Source organism: Silurus meridionalis, chromosome 3, assembly GCF_014805685.1.
Source record: "Silurus meridionalis isolate SWU-2019-XX chromosome 3, ASM1480568v1, whole genome shotgun sequence".
In the NCBI taxonomy this organism is placed as follows: domain Eukaryota; kingdom Metazoa; phylum Chordata; class Actinopteri; order Siluriformes; family Siluridae; genus Silurus; species Silurus meridionalis.
The window spans coordinates 5,473,084-5,486,287 of record NC_060886.1 but is presented as its reverse complement, the minus strand read 5'-3'; the positions used below and the strand labels follow the sequence as shown (position 1 = coordinate 5,486,287).

At 39.5% G+C, this 13,204-nt stretch overlaps 1 protein-coding gene across 4 annotated transcripts in view; it reads left to right on the top strand.

Moving 5' to 3' along the window:
• The window catches only part of ttn.1 (titin, tandem duplicate 1), a 150,123-nt gene that overhangs the window by 87,872 nt on the left and 49,047 nt on the right, over window positions 1–13,204 (top strand). For all 4 annotated transcript variants that reach the window (XM_046845792.1, XM_046845791.1, XM_046845790.1 and 1 more), the window contains 19 exons: window positions 215–365; window positions 473–754; window positions 846–1,148; window positions 1,255–1,557; window positions 1,658–1,939; window positions 2,062–2,361; window positions 2,454–2,756; window positions 3,448–3,756; window positions 3,853–4,134; window positions 4,235–4,534; window positions 4,762–5,055; window positions 5,870–8,839; window positions 8,935–9,255; window positions 9,368–9,652; window positions 9,744–10,043; window positions 10,123–10,530; window positions 10,615–10,890; window positions 12,422–12,721; window positions 12,808–13,110. In XM_046845792.1, coding sequence (XP_046701748.1) covers window positions 215–365; window positions 473–754; window positions 846–1,148; window positions 1,255–1,557; window positions 1,658–1,939; window positions 2,062–2,361; window positions 2,454–2,756; window positions 3,448–3,756; window positions 3,853–4,134; window positions 4,235–4,534; window positions 4,762–5,055; window positions 5,870–8,839; window positions 8,935–9,255; window positions 9,368–9,652; window positions 9,744–10,043; window positions 10,123–10,530; window positions 10,615–10,890; window positions 12,422–12,721; window positions 12,808–13,110 — 8,272 coding nt within the window. The remainder of the gene's footprint in view (window positions 1–214; window positions 366–472; window positions 755–845; window positions 1,149–1,254; window positions 1,558–1,657; window positions 1,940–2,061; window positions 2,362–2,453; window positions 2,757–3,447; window positions 3,757–3,852; window positions 4,135–4,234; window positions 4,535–4,761; window positions 5,056–5,869; window positions 8,840–8,934; window positions 9,256–9,367; window positions 9,653–9,743; window positions 10,044–10,122; window positions 10,531–10,614; window positions 10,891–12,421; window positions 12,722–12,807; window positions 13,111–13,204) is intronic.

The following is a 13,204-nucleotide window of genomic DNA, read 5'->3' as shown; positions in this document are numbered from 1 at the left end:
AGTAAAGGAAAAGAAAATGTGCATATATATATATATATATATATATATATATATATATATATATATATATATAGAGAGAGAGAGAGAGAGAGAGAGAGAGAGAGAGAGAGAGATTATTTTATATATTATATTCTATATGTCTTTGAAAATTATGTTCAACATTTTTATTATTATTGTTAATAGTGTTTATATTATTTATTCTATTTTATTCTAGGCCAAAGAAAAAGAAATCAGGGGAACCAGATTTGTAATCACTGGGCTGAAACAGAATGGATTTTACAAGTTTAGAGTTTTGGCATTGAACGCTGCTGGACTGAGCGAACCGGGAGAAGTTGCTGAAGTTCTTGAAATGAAGGAAAAAATAAGTACGTTTTAGCAAAATACTTTTTTATGTCATTTTACATATTTTCTGTCATTTCATTACGCATTTCATAATGTTTTTATTTGTAACATGTTTGTTTTTATATCCCAGTTGCCCCAGAACTTGACCTGGATGTCTCAATGAAAGAGAAGATTGTTATTCATGCAGGTGGTGTGATTCGCCTCATAGCATATGTCTCAGGCCAGCCTGCACCGGAAATCACATGGAACAGAGATGGCGGAGCTGTTCCACCAGAGGCTGTTGTCGAGACTACGTCAATCAGCACCTCCTTAGTCATTAAGAATTGCATTAGAAGTCAAAAAGGAGTTTATACTCTAACGGCAAAGAATGCTGGCGGAGAAGTCAAGAGGACTGTCATTGTTGATGTTATTGGTAAGTAGGGAGGATTTAGAATTTCCTGTAAATAAATAAATCAAATAATAATAAAAATAAAATACATATTGCATTTTATTCCTATCCCCAGATGTTCCTGGTCCAGTTGGTATACCTTTCATAGCAGACAATCTAGGTACTGACTCCTGCAAATTGACATGGTTCTTCCCAGACGAAGATGGCGGCTCACCAATATCTAACTACCTAATTGAGAAGCGTGAAGCTGAACGCAAAGCATGGACGGCATGCTCTTATAATGCTGCTCGACAAAACGCTGTGGTTGATAATCTTACTTTAGGAAAAGCATACTTCTTCAGAGTTGCACCTGAAAATGCAGTGGGACTTGGACCATTCCGTGAAACGGCATGCGAAATTGTCATCAAGGAACGTCTAAGTAAGTTGTTCTACATTTACGTGGCTTATTATACTGAATACATAAATAATGCATGTAAAATATAAGTGAAACTCTTTTTTTTTTTTTTTTTACTTTTTTTCATCAGGCGTACCAGACCGTCCAGAGGAAATTGAGGTCACTGCTATCACTAAAGACTACGTTAGTTTAACATGGAAGCCACCAAAGAATGATGGTGGCAGTGATGTGATTTCCTACGTATTAGAGGCCCGAATGATTGGCAAGGACAAGTTTATGAGATTGACCAAAGAAAAACTGATGGACAGGAAATTCACATATGATTGTCTCCGGGAGGGTGAGACGTATGAATTCCGTGTGAGTGCAGTCAACGAGATTGGTCAGGGCAAGCCATCCTTCTGCACCAAACCAATCATCTGCAAAGATGAACTTGGTAGGAAAACCGGTTCTTACAAGAAAGTGTATGCATGTGTATATTATCATAGAAATAGTCTTTTGTGTGGAGTTTATTAATTATTTGTGATTTTTTGCAGAACCCCCGACGATCGAAGTAGACTTCCGTGACAAAATCATTGCTCGTGTTGGAGATAGCTTTGCTCTGCAAGGACGCTACTCAGGCAAGCCGGCCCCTTCAGTTATATGGTCAAGAGATGACGAGGAGCTCAAGGCAGATAAACATATTCAGTTCAAGAACACTCTTACTACCATGTGCCTTGGCATTATCAAGGCTCAGCGTGAACACAGTGGCAAATATTGTGTTACGGTTGAAAACTGTACAGGATCCCGCAAAGGCACTTGCAATGTCACTGTTGTTGGTATGGATTTTTTTTTATACTATCATATTTTATATATATAGATATATAAACAAGGATATTTATAATCCCTTTATTTTACTGTAAAACATATTATTAATGATCTTTTACTATACACATTTCAGACCGCCCATCACCGCCTGAAGGTCCAGTTATATTTGATGAAGTTCACAGAGATCATATGGTCATTTCTTGGAAGCCTCCTCTTGACAGTGGTGGCTGTGAAATTTCCAACTATATAATTGAGAAGAGAGATTCTAACAGAGACATGTGGATCACTGTAACGGCTGCTTCCACAAAAACCACCTGCAAAGTGCCTAAGCTTGTGGAAGGCCGTGTATATATCTTGAGAATCAGTGCAGAGAATTTGTATGGCATCAGTGACCCATTGGAGTCTGAAGAAATGAAGGCCAAAGATCTTTTCAGTATGAAATGTGTTTGTTTATGGACATATTCTTTAGAAATTGTTCTGTTGAACATTTTAATGAGAGGCAATTTTAATATTTAACTTTTTTAGGAGTACCTGAGGCCCCTGAAGAGCCAACAGTTAGAGAAGTATACCATGACTCAGCCCTGGTGCTCTGGAACCGTCCTCGTGATGGTGGCAAGCCCATTACCAACTACTACTTAGAAAAGAAGGAGCCATCTGGTAAGAGATGGTCCAGAGCAACTAGAGATCCCATCTACCCAGCTACCCAGTACAGAGTGCAAGATCTCATCGAAGGCTGTGAATATGAATTCCGTGTCACAGCAGAGAACGAAATTGGTAGTGGAGACCCAAGCCCTCCTTCTAAGCCTATCCTAGCCAAGGATCCTATCGGTATGTTCAAGTTATCCTTTCAAATTTGTAAAGAAAATGCATGAACAGCAAGCTTAATAGCAATCCAACCAATTGCAAAAAATTGCAATAAGCCAAATCTAGTTTTAGACCAATGCAGCTAAGGAAGGTACTAATGCTCATGGCCAACGTTAATATTTATATTGAATTGACAATAGTTCGACTTGCGATTTTTTTTTATTTTGCACACAAACATAGCAGTGTATGCTCTGCTCTTCACTCGGTGATCGTCCACAGGTCCGTTGCCACATACATATATATATACTGCATAGTTTATTCAGTATGGTACAGAAATTGCTCTGTTTTGCTAAATCATGTACTTAAATTATTAACAAATTACTGTATACTACCCAATACTGGTCACCATGTTTTAAGACTCCTGGGTAGTCTAAGCAACCTGTACATTTTGTCAGGACTGTATAAATTATTTTTTTAAACACCTAAACATTAATGTACATGAACATCAAAAGTGAAACATGAAAAAAAAAAAAATGTAAAAGTAAAACAATATGCATTACAACAATAAAAACTGTTCATTGTCAGTCATTTAAATAGGACACTGTTTAAAATATTCGATAATATATGCTATTTCGTATGTTTTTAGTCGACAGGAAATACCTTCTGACATATTCTTTGCATTGTAATTTCTTTTATTACATTTTTACTTTCGCAGTTTTGCCTAGCCCGCCTGTTCTACCTGAGGCAGTTGACAAAACAAAGGATTCCGTGAGTCTGTCATGGCGCGTTCCCCGCCATGATGGCAAAGGCAAACTCTTTGGATACCTTATCGAGTATCAGAAGCCTGGCGCCATTGATTGGCTGCAGGCCAACGAGACACCAGAGTCTTGCCCTGACACCAATTTTGTTGTAAAGAACTTGCCTGAGGGTGAAGAATTCCGTTTCAGGATTATGGCTGTAAATGCAGCTGGAAAATCTGAGCCTGCTTACGTAAAGGACCCGGTTAAAGTGCACGACAGACTTGGTATTTTATTTTGTTTTATTAAGTTATTTCTGAAATAGATGACAGTATAGCAGTCTTGAATATCCCTAAACACTCCCATCTTCTTTTTACTTACAGAGGAGCCAGAGCTGTTGCTAGATGCCAATATGTCTCGGGATCATCTGGCTATGATTGGAACAGATATCACACTAAGTGCTGTGATTAAGGGCATCCCAATTCCCACTGTTTCTTGGAAGAAAAATGGTGAAGATGTTCCCGCTCATTGTGTAATTCAAGTAACAGCAAGTGGAAGTAAATTGCATATAAAGAAATGTACCCGTGCCGACAGTGGAAACTACACTATCACAATTCAGAATGCAGCAGGCTCCAAGACAGCAACATGCGCTGTGCTTGTTCTTGGTATGCAGTTTGTAAATCAATAAATATTTACATGATGTACATACATGTTTGTTTTCTTCTAAATGTAAAAAATTTTAATATATATTTTTTTGCAACATAGATAAACCCGGACCGCCAAGAAAGCTTACTGTCTCTGAAGTTACAAGCGAGTCAGCTTATCTAACCTGGCAAAAACCTGAGGATGATGGTGGTGCTGTGATCTCTCACTATGTTGTGGAGAAAAAAGATGTTGCAGCTGATAAGTGGGTGCCAGTCTGTGCTTCATCCAAGAAGCCTAGCCTAATGGCTTTGTACCTAATAGAGGGTGTTCAGTATATTTTCCGTGTGGCAGCTGAGAATCAGTTTGGAAGGAGTGCATATGTTGAAACCAGCAAGCCTACAAAAGCAGTTGATCCTCTCTGTAAGTATTATAATTTGAGTATATAAGAATATTTTCATTTACTATAAAGAAATACAAATATAGTATTACTATGTCTAAGGTTATGGATTTAGTTCCTTTTAGATGGAACTAAATGAATTGATCTCATCCATGTTACCATTTAAAACATTTAAAACAAAACCATTGAGGAAATGTAAGCATTAAATTATGCATTTAGCACAAAACTCAGTATCTTTTCTTGTCTCCAGATCCTCCTGGGCCTCCCAAGAATTTGCACCACACTGATGCAGAAAAAACAGAAGTATGGCTACAATGGGAGTGGCCTGATCGCACTGGTGGAAGTGAAATCACTGGATTTATTGTTGAACATCAAGAAGAAGGAACTACTGATTGGGTCACCTTCAAAACTGTCAGCGACCCTGCCTGTCATGTCACTGGACTTGTAGAAGGAAAGACCTACCGATTCCGTGTAAAATCCCAAAATGCAATTGGAATTAGCCGACCAGATACCAGTGTACCGATCACTTGCCAGGAGAAGACTTGTAAGATTTATGTGATATTTTGTGATTTTAATCTGATAACATAACTATACTTTTAGAATATTTTAAGTAGTATGCTTAATACATAAATCAATACAGTTACAACATTGTGTAAAGATGTTTTTCATTCAACACAGTCAGAGGTGGAAATGTTTAATTTTCCTTGTATTTGAAAAAAAAAAAACATTTGACTTTTATAAAACATTTTGTTACCAGGTATTTAACTATGGTGGACAGTAACAAAGTAAATATAATTTGATAATGTACTAAAGTAGCTTTTTTCACATATCTATACTTTAATGAAGTATTTCCATTTGGGGAGACTTTCACTTTAACGTCACTACACAGCAAGCCACCAATCAGGTTCGAGCACACACTCTATTTTGAACTTGTTTTGGAGGTTGGTCGTATCTACTTATCACCAACATACATTTCAGCTTCAGTTCAACAGCAAGCAGAACATATGGAGAGGAATAAATGATGGAAGATACTCCTCTAACAATCAGTGTTTGCCTCATTAATATAATTCTATTAATAGACTGTTGTGCTCGAGAAACATTAGAGTTTTTTCACATAAAATAAGTTGATTAAGTAAAGAGTCTTGTGATGAAAATAGGAACATTATAGCCGTAATAAATCATTCATTTTAAAGTACATTTAAAGAGAAAAACTTTTGTACTTTTACTCAAGTGAAAGTGTAAAGGGACACTTTAACTGGAGTAATATTTTACCTTGTGTATCTCAACCTTTACTCAAGTACATGGTTTTGTGTACTTTGTCCACCACTCGTATTTACCAATATATTTTTTTTTTCCAGTGGCACCATCTATTGAAGTGGACGTGAAGCTCATTGAGGGGCTTACTGTAAAGGCTGGAACCACAATCGTGCTTCCTGCAGTAATGAAAGGAATACCAATTCCAACACCCAAATGGCTAAGTGATGGCAACGAGCTGAAAACAGAGGGCAAATACAAGATTGATATCGACGGAACTTCAACAGTTCTAAACATTGCCGATTCTGCAAGGATTGACAGCGGAGAATATATACTCACTGTTTCGAATCCTGCTGGAAGCAAGTCAGTTGCTCTTCACGTAACAGTTCTTGATCTTCCCGGTCCTCCGCTTGGACCTGTCAATATCCTTGATGTCACTCCTGATCACATGACTATCCAATGGCGTCCACCTCAGGATGATGGTGGCACACCGTTGATGAACTACATTGTTGAAAAGAAGGATGTGAAGAAGACATGGGAGCCATGGTCTGTTGTGAGTTCTGGAAGTACCAGCACCAAAGCTAAGGTGCCGCGTTTAGAGAAGGGCCGTGAATATATTGTGCGCATTCGTGCTGAGAACAAGATTGGCATTGGTGCTGCTCTTGAAACTCCTCCAACTGTTGCCAGGCATATGTTTAATCCACCAGGTCCTCCAGGACCACCAACATGTGCTGATATCACAGAAAATGCCGTGACGTTGTCATGGACGGCACCAGAAACTGATGGTGGAAGTCCAGTTAGTGGCTACATTGTGGAACGCAGGGAGATGACCGGTAAATGGATTCGTGTGAATAAAATACCAGTCTTGGATCTTCGCTATAGGGTCTCTGGTCTCTTTGAGGGAAACGTCTATGAATTCCGCATATTTGCTGAAAATGTTGCTGGTGTAAGTGAACCTTCCTATCCTTCAGACCACATGAAAGCCACACGCCCAATTGCTCCTCCAGGACCGCCAAGTAACATAAGACTGAAGGACTGGAGCAAGTCATATGCAGATTTAGTGTGGATCAAACCTAACAGAGATGGTGGTAGCCCTGTTTTAGGCTATGTTATTGAATGCCAGAAATCCGGATCTGCTCAGTGGGACAGAATCAACAAAGACCTCATCAAGCCATGTGCATTTAGAGTCCCAGGACTTGTTGAAGGCACAGAGTACAGATTCCGTATCAGAGCATCTAACAAAGTTGGAGATGGAGAGCCACGAGAGCTAACAGAGACGGTACTTGCCAAAGACATTCTTGTTCCTCCAGAGGTTACTGTCGATGTTGCTTGCCGCGACCTTGTAACAGTTCGGGCAGGACAGATCATTAGCCTTGTCACCCGAGTGAAAGGCAGACCCGATCCTGAAATCACATGGACTAAGGATGCGAGAGCTTTAGGCAGAGACAAGCGTACAGAGTTGATTAACAACTTTCCACATGTTGAACTCGTCATTCAGGATGCTGTCAGAGGAGATTATGGAAAATATGCAATTCATGCCAAAAACAGCAGTGGTTCAGCAAATGCTACAATCGTTGTTAATGTTCTTGACATTCCTGGAGCTTGCCAGAACCTGAAGGTTTCATATGCGACCAAGGATTCCTGCATGGTGTCTTGGGAAAATCCAGAAGACAATGGTGGCACTGAAATTACAAATTACATAATTGAGAGCCGTCAACCTAGTCAAAGGGGATGGACGATTATTTCATCCGATTGCACCAAACGTGTTATTAAGGCTCCACTTGTTGAGAACTGTGAATACCTGTTCCGTGTTAGCGCCGAGAACAAAATTGGTGCAGGGCCACCCACAGAAACAAAAACTGCAGTCCTTGCTGTGGACCCAGTTGGGAAACCTGGTGAGCCAGAGAATTTCCATATTAGTGAAATCGGAAAAACCTTCGTCTTTCTGAAATGGAAGAAGCCAGAATACGATGGTGGAAGCCGCAACCTCGCCTATCATGTGGAAAAGAAACCGAAAGAAGCTGAAGAATGGGAACGACTTCACAAAGGGGCTATTAAAGAGACATATTTTATGGCTGACAGATGCATAGAAAACCAAATATATCAGTTTAGAGTACAAACAAAGAATGAAGGAGGAGAGAGCAACTGGGTGACTACAGCTGAAGTTCTTGTTAAGGAGGAACTTGCAGTTCCTGAGATACATGTCAAGTTGGCTGGTGCTTTGGTAGTTAAAGCCGGAGATTCTATTCCAATTGAGGCTGAGGTTAAAGGCAAACCACATCCAGATGTCAAATGGGCTAAAGAAGGTGACACTGGAGACATCAATCGAAGTCCTCGACTACAGGTTGAAACTGGCACTAACTTCTCTAAATTCCTGCTTACAAATTCCAAGCGATCAGATACTGGAAAATATACTGTCACTGCAACTAATGCTGCTGGAAGCTGTACTGCTGTAGCTAAAGTAAACGTTTTAGACCGACCTGGACCTATTAGAAATCTCAAGGTGTCAGGCATCACTGTGGACAGATGCAAGTTGGACTGGGAAGTCCCCGAGGATGATGGTGGATGTGAAATTTATAACTACATCATTGAAAAATGTGAGACAAAGAGAGGTGTCTGGTCAATTTATTCTTCTGCTGTTATAAAAACAACTGCAAATGTAACTCATTTAACCGAAGGAAATGAGTACATCTTTAGGGTAAGGGCAGAGAACAAGATGGGCACTGGACCTTCTGTACAAACCGAGTCTATTATTGCAAGGACCCAGTTCAGCAGACCTGGTGCACCGGATGCACCTGAAGTGACCAAAGTTGCAAAAGATGAAATGACAGTTGTATGGTGCTCTCCTGATAATGATGGTGGAAAACCCATCACTGGTTATATTCTCGAAAAGAAAGAAGAACATGGAATTAGATGGACACCGGTTACTAAATCTCTTATTAGCGATACATGTTTGACTGTAACAGGATTGTTGCCTAATCATGAATACCAATTTCGAGTAAAGGCTGAGAACGAGATTGGAGTAGGTGATGCAAGCAAACCATCCAGAACATATACTGCAAAAGATCCTGTTGGTATGTTCAGTTCACTATAATATTTACCTACATATCTACTTGTACACTTATTGTAAAAATAAATTCTTGATTTAATACCTGTTCTTGTATTGTAGGGCCTCCTGGTCCTGTTGAAAACTTAAAGGTGACTGATAGTACAAAGACATCAATTACTCTTGGATGGACAAAGCCTACACATTTTGGAGGTGCTCCACTCATTGGGTATGTAGTTGAGCTCCGAGCCAAGGGTACAGGCAAGAAGGGAGATGAAGGATGGAAGAGGTGCAACGTTGCTGCCCAGTTAAGTGGAACAGAGTTCACAGTCACAAGCCTGGATGAGACACTTTTATATGAATTCCGTGTTTCTGCGCAAAACCAGATTGGTTTAAGCCAACCAACTAATCTTGAGGGACTTGTTTCTCCACGAGAGATATTTGGTGAGATAGTTTGAACTATCACCAGCCATTCCTATTTAAATAGATTTATATATGTAACTTGTAACTCATATGTATGTTTGTGTGTGTGTGTGTATGTTATTCTCTCAAACAGAGGCCCCTGAAGTTTCTTTGGATGCTGAGCTTAAGAAAGGTCTTACTGTTAGAGCTGGCTGCCCAATAAGAATAGTTGCAACTGTCAGGGGACGCCCACCTCCTAGGGTGCAGTGGAGAAGAATGGGACTCGATAACGTGGTCAAGAAGGGTCATGTGGACCTCATTGACACAATGACATTCCTTGTCATCCCTGATACCACCCGTGATGACTCAGGCAAATACTCACTGACTGTAACAAGCTCAGCGGGGGAAAAAGCTGTATTTATAAATGTTAAAGTACTTGGTAAGTTGAACAAAAACGTTCTTCCATAACGTTAACACTTGTTTTATTTTGAATGAGATTTCACCAAGGTTTTTTTCTAATGTTTTTTCAGACACACCTGGACCAGTTGTTGGTCTGGAGGCCACAGACATCACAACAGTATCTTGCAACCTGTCATGGTCCCCACCTGAAAATGATGGTGGCAGTCAAGTAACTCATTATATTGTTGAAAAGCGTGAAATCGATCGCAAGACTTGGGCAACAGTTAAATCTAATATTGAGAAAACAACCTTTCAAGTCAGCAATCTTGTACCAGGAACTGAATATAATTTCAGAGTTACAGCAGTGAATGAGTATGGTCCAGGGGTTCCAAATGCCACACAGAGATCATATCTTGCTTCTGACCCTATCAGTAAGTATCATGTAAATTAAAACATTTTGAAAGTTATAAGGATGGCTAGAATTGTTTTTTAATTATTTGTTGCTCTTAGGTAAACCTGACCCACCACAAAAAGTTGACGTTTTGGAGATTACTAAAAACAGTGCTAAGGTGGGCTGGGTGAAGCCAATGAGGGATGGTGGAGCTAAGATTGATGGCTACATTATTGAATACCTTGAGATTCCTGAGCCCAAAATTAGGGAACCAGTGGTAGCTGAAACTGCGGTGGAGCCTGGTGCTGAGCCTGCGCCCCCACCACCACCACCAGTAGTGAAGGAGGAGGAAGTAAAGGAGGAAAAGAAAGAATGGACACCATATACCACTGTTAAAGATCTATTTATCTCTGTTGCGGGCCTGAAGGAGGGAAGGAAATATCGCTTCAGAGTAGCTGCACGCAATGCCATGGGTGCTAGTATTCCCACTGAAACCAAAGAAGCATATGAGATTAAAGAACAAATGTGTAAGTTGTTGTATTCAACATTAATCTAAAGCAATTGGGCAGATAGAATTGACTGTATTAACAAAATTGATGTTTGTTTTCTAGTGGAACCCAAGGTTGTCATGCCGGAGCTTGTCACTGCAAAAGCAGGGGCAAAAGTAAGAGTTGAGGCTCTGGTATCGGGCAAACCAGCACCTGTGTGTCAGTGGAAGCGAGGAGAAGATAACGTGGTCTCCTCAAGCCGCCTGGCAGTACACAAATCCCAGAACATGTGTGTTCTCATCATCAAAGATGTCTCAAGGACAGATAGTGGTCAATATAGCCTTGTGGCAGAAAACAGCACAGGAAAGGTGGAACAAGAGTTGAAAATTGTCATTAAAGGTAAAGTATACAATGTATTTATAATTTATATAATACATTATAATATATAAATACAATAATTAGGCAGGAAGGGATGAGTATGTATATGACATAGATATTGACAGTAGACCAGATTTAAAGTATCCCAGTGTGATTGTTGCTAATTGTCCATGTGCTGTGCTAGCCAAGTGTTAAAGTGTCAGTTGTGCAGTTGAGCAAAAAAAAAAAAAAAAAAAAGAATTGCGCAAAACAAGAAAAAGTAAGTCTATAAAGAGAAAGTCCAGGTGCAAGGTGTTTTCAAGGTGTTAAACTCTGAATGGCAATATATAGTTATGTTCACTATAAGTAGGTAACTGTATTAGATTAGATTAAATTAGATTAAACTTTACTGTCATTGTGCATGGTACATGTACAGAGCCAATTAAATGCAGTTAGCATCTAACCAGAAGTACATAAGTGGCCTATTCACAATAAATAAATAGGGGTGTGATAAATAAGGGTATGATAAATAATGGTATGGGTTTGTACATGGGCGAGGGTGAATAATGCACAAACGGTGCAGTAGGTAATAATATATGTATATATAGTATAATACAATATACTGTGCAAATATTGTGCATTTACGTCGTGAGATAACATGCTCAAATGACATAATGTAGTTAAGTATGAATGTTGTATGACACATTATACCGTAATTTTTGGACTATTAAGCGCACCCAAATATAAGCCGCACCCACTGAAATTGACAAAGATTTTTATTTTGAACATAAATAAGCCGCACCTGTCTATAAGCCACATGTGCCTTCATTGAAACTAATGAACTTTACACAGGCTTTAACGAAAGATGCTTGTTACACAGCTTGTATCTAAACAGTAGCCTACCAAGAAAGTCATTGTTTACTGTCTTCCTCCTTCCTTTCACAACTATTTCTTTGGAGAGTTCATCTTTTGGTATCGTCGTGCGTTTAAAAATCACCATCGGTGAAGCTTTTCTCCCGATGCTGTGCAGCTCAGAACACAGGTGAAGTGCGTTATTTCATGCCTGGTTGTTTTCAGGGTGACGAATGATTCACATTTCCTGTAGACAGTCCGAGTGAGCGGCAGGTCAAACGTCAGAGGAACCTCATCCATATTTATGATGTGGTGCGGCCCGATTCAGTGGGAGCTCATCTGATTTAATATAAACAGTTTCATTGGTTCACCTGAACCCGTCCGTCAATTTCATTGGTCTAATGTTATGGGGCTCAGTTTTTTGGCATGAAGCTTGGGAAAAACCCAGGAAAAATCCATAAATTAGAACTTCATTGTTTAAGCCGCAGCGTTCAAATCATGGGGAAAAAAAAATAGCGGCTTATATTCCGGAAAATATGGTATACAGAATAAAGATGGGTGGAATATACAGTAGTGCAGTGTATGTTACACTATATGTTATTTCATTTATTATTTATACAATCTATTTTGTAGAATCAGTTTCATGATTGCTTAGTGCTACTTCTGTGCTTTTCTGCATTCAAACAATGAACAGAAACTAACAAGATAATGTTTTTTGCAGATATTCCTGGACCACCTCAGCCACCGTTTGAAATTAGTGACATTGACTCAGATGCCTGCACACTGTCTTGGGACAAACCACTTGAAGATGGTGGTAGCAATATCACTAACTACATGGTTGAGAAATGTGATGTGAGCAGAGGGGATTGGGTTACTGCTGTTTCTAGCTGTGGCAAGACGGGTTGTCGACTTGGAAAACTTGTTCCTGGAAAGGAATACATGTTCCGTGTTCGTGCAGAGAACCGTTTTGGAATTTCTGAGCCCATTACATCTGAGAGGATGGTAGCTAAATTCCCATTTGGTAAGTCGAAAGCAAGATCATTGTTTGTGATTATTATAATTGTTAGCAAAGCAAACATCATGCCAACTGTGCATTTTTTTTTACAGATGTTCCTGGAGAACCTTTGAACTGTCGCATCACGAAAATTAACAAGGACTGCATGTTTGTGGCTTGGTCACAGCCTGAGTCAGATGGTGGCAGTCCAGTTACTGGATATTACATTGAGCGAAAAGAGAGGAATAGTCTCTTGTGGGTTAAGGCGAATGATTCAGTTGTACGAACGACTGAATATCCTTGTGCTGGTCTAATTGAAGGTTTGGAATACACGTTCAGAGTATCTGCTATTAACCGCGCAGGACAGGGCAAACCAAGTGCAAAGACTGAATTTTTCACTGCAAGAACACCAGTGGGTAGGTCCACAAAAATCGTTTGCTAATTTTATTATTTTATTGTAATTATTGTAATTAATGTGTTACGTTATTCTAAAAAATGCTTTCAACAATA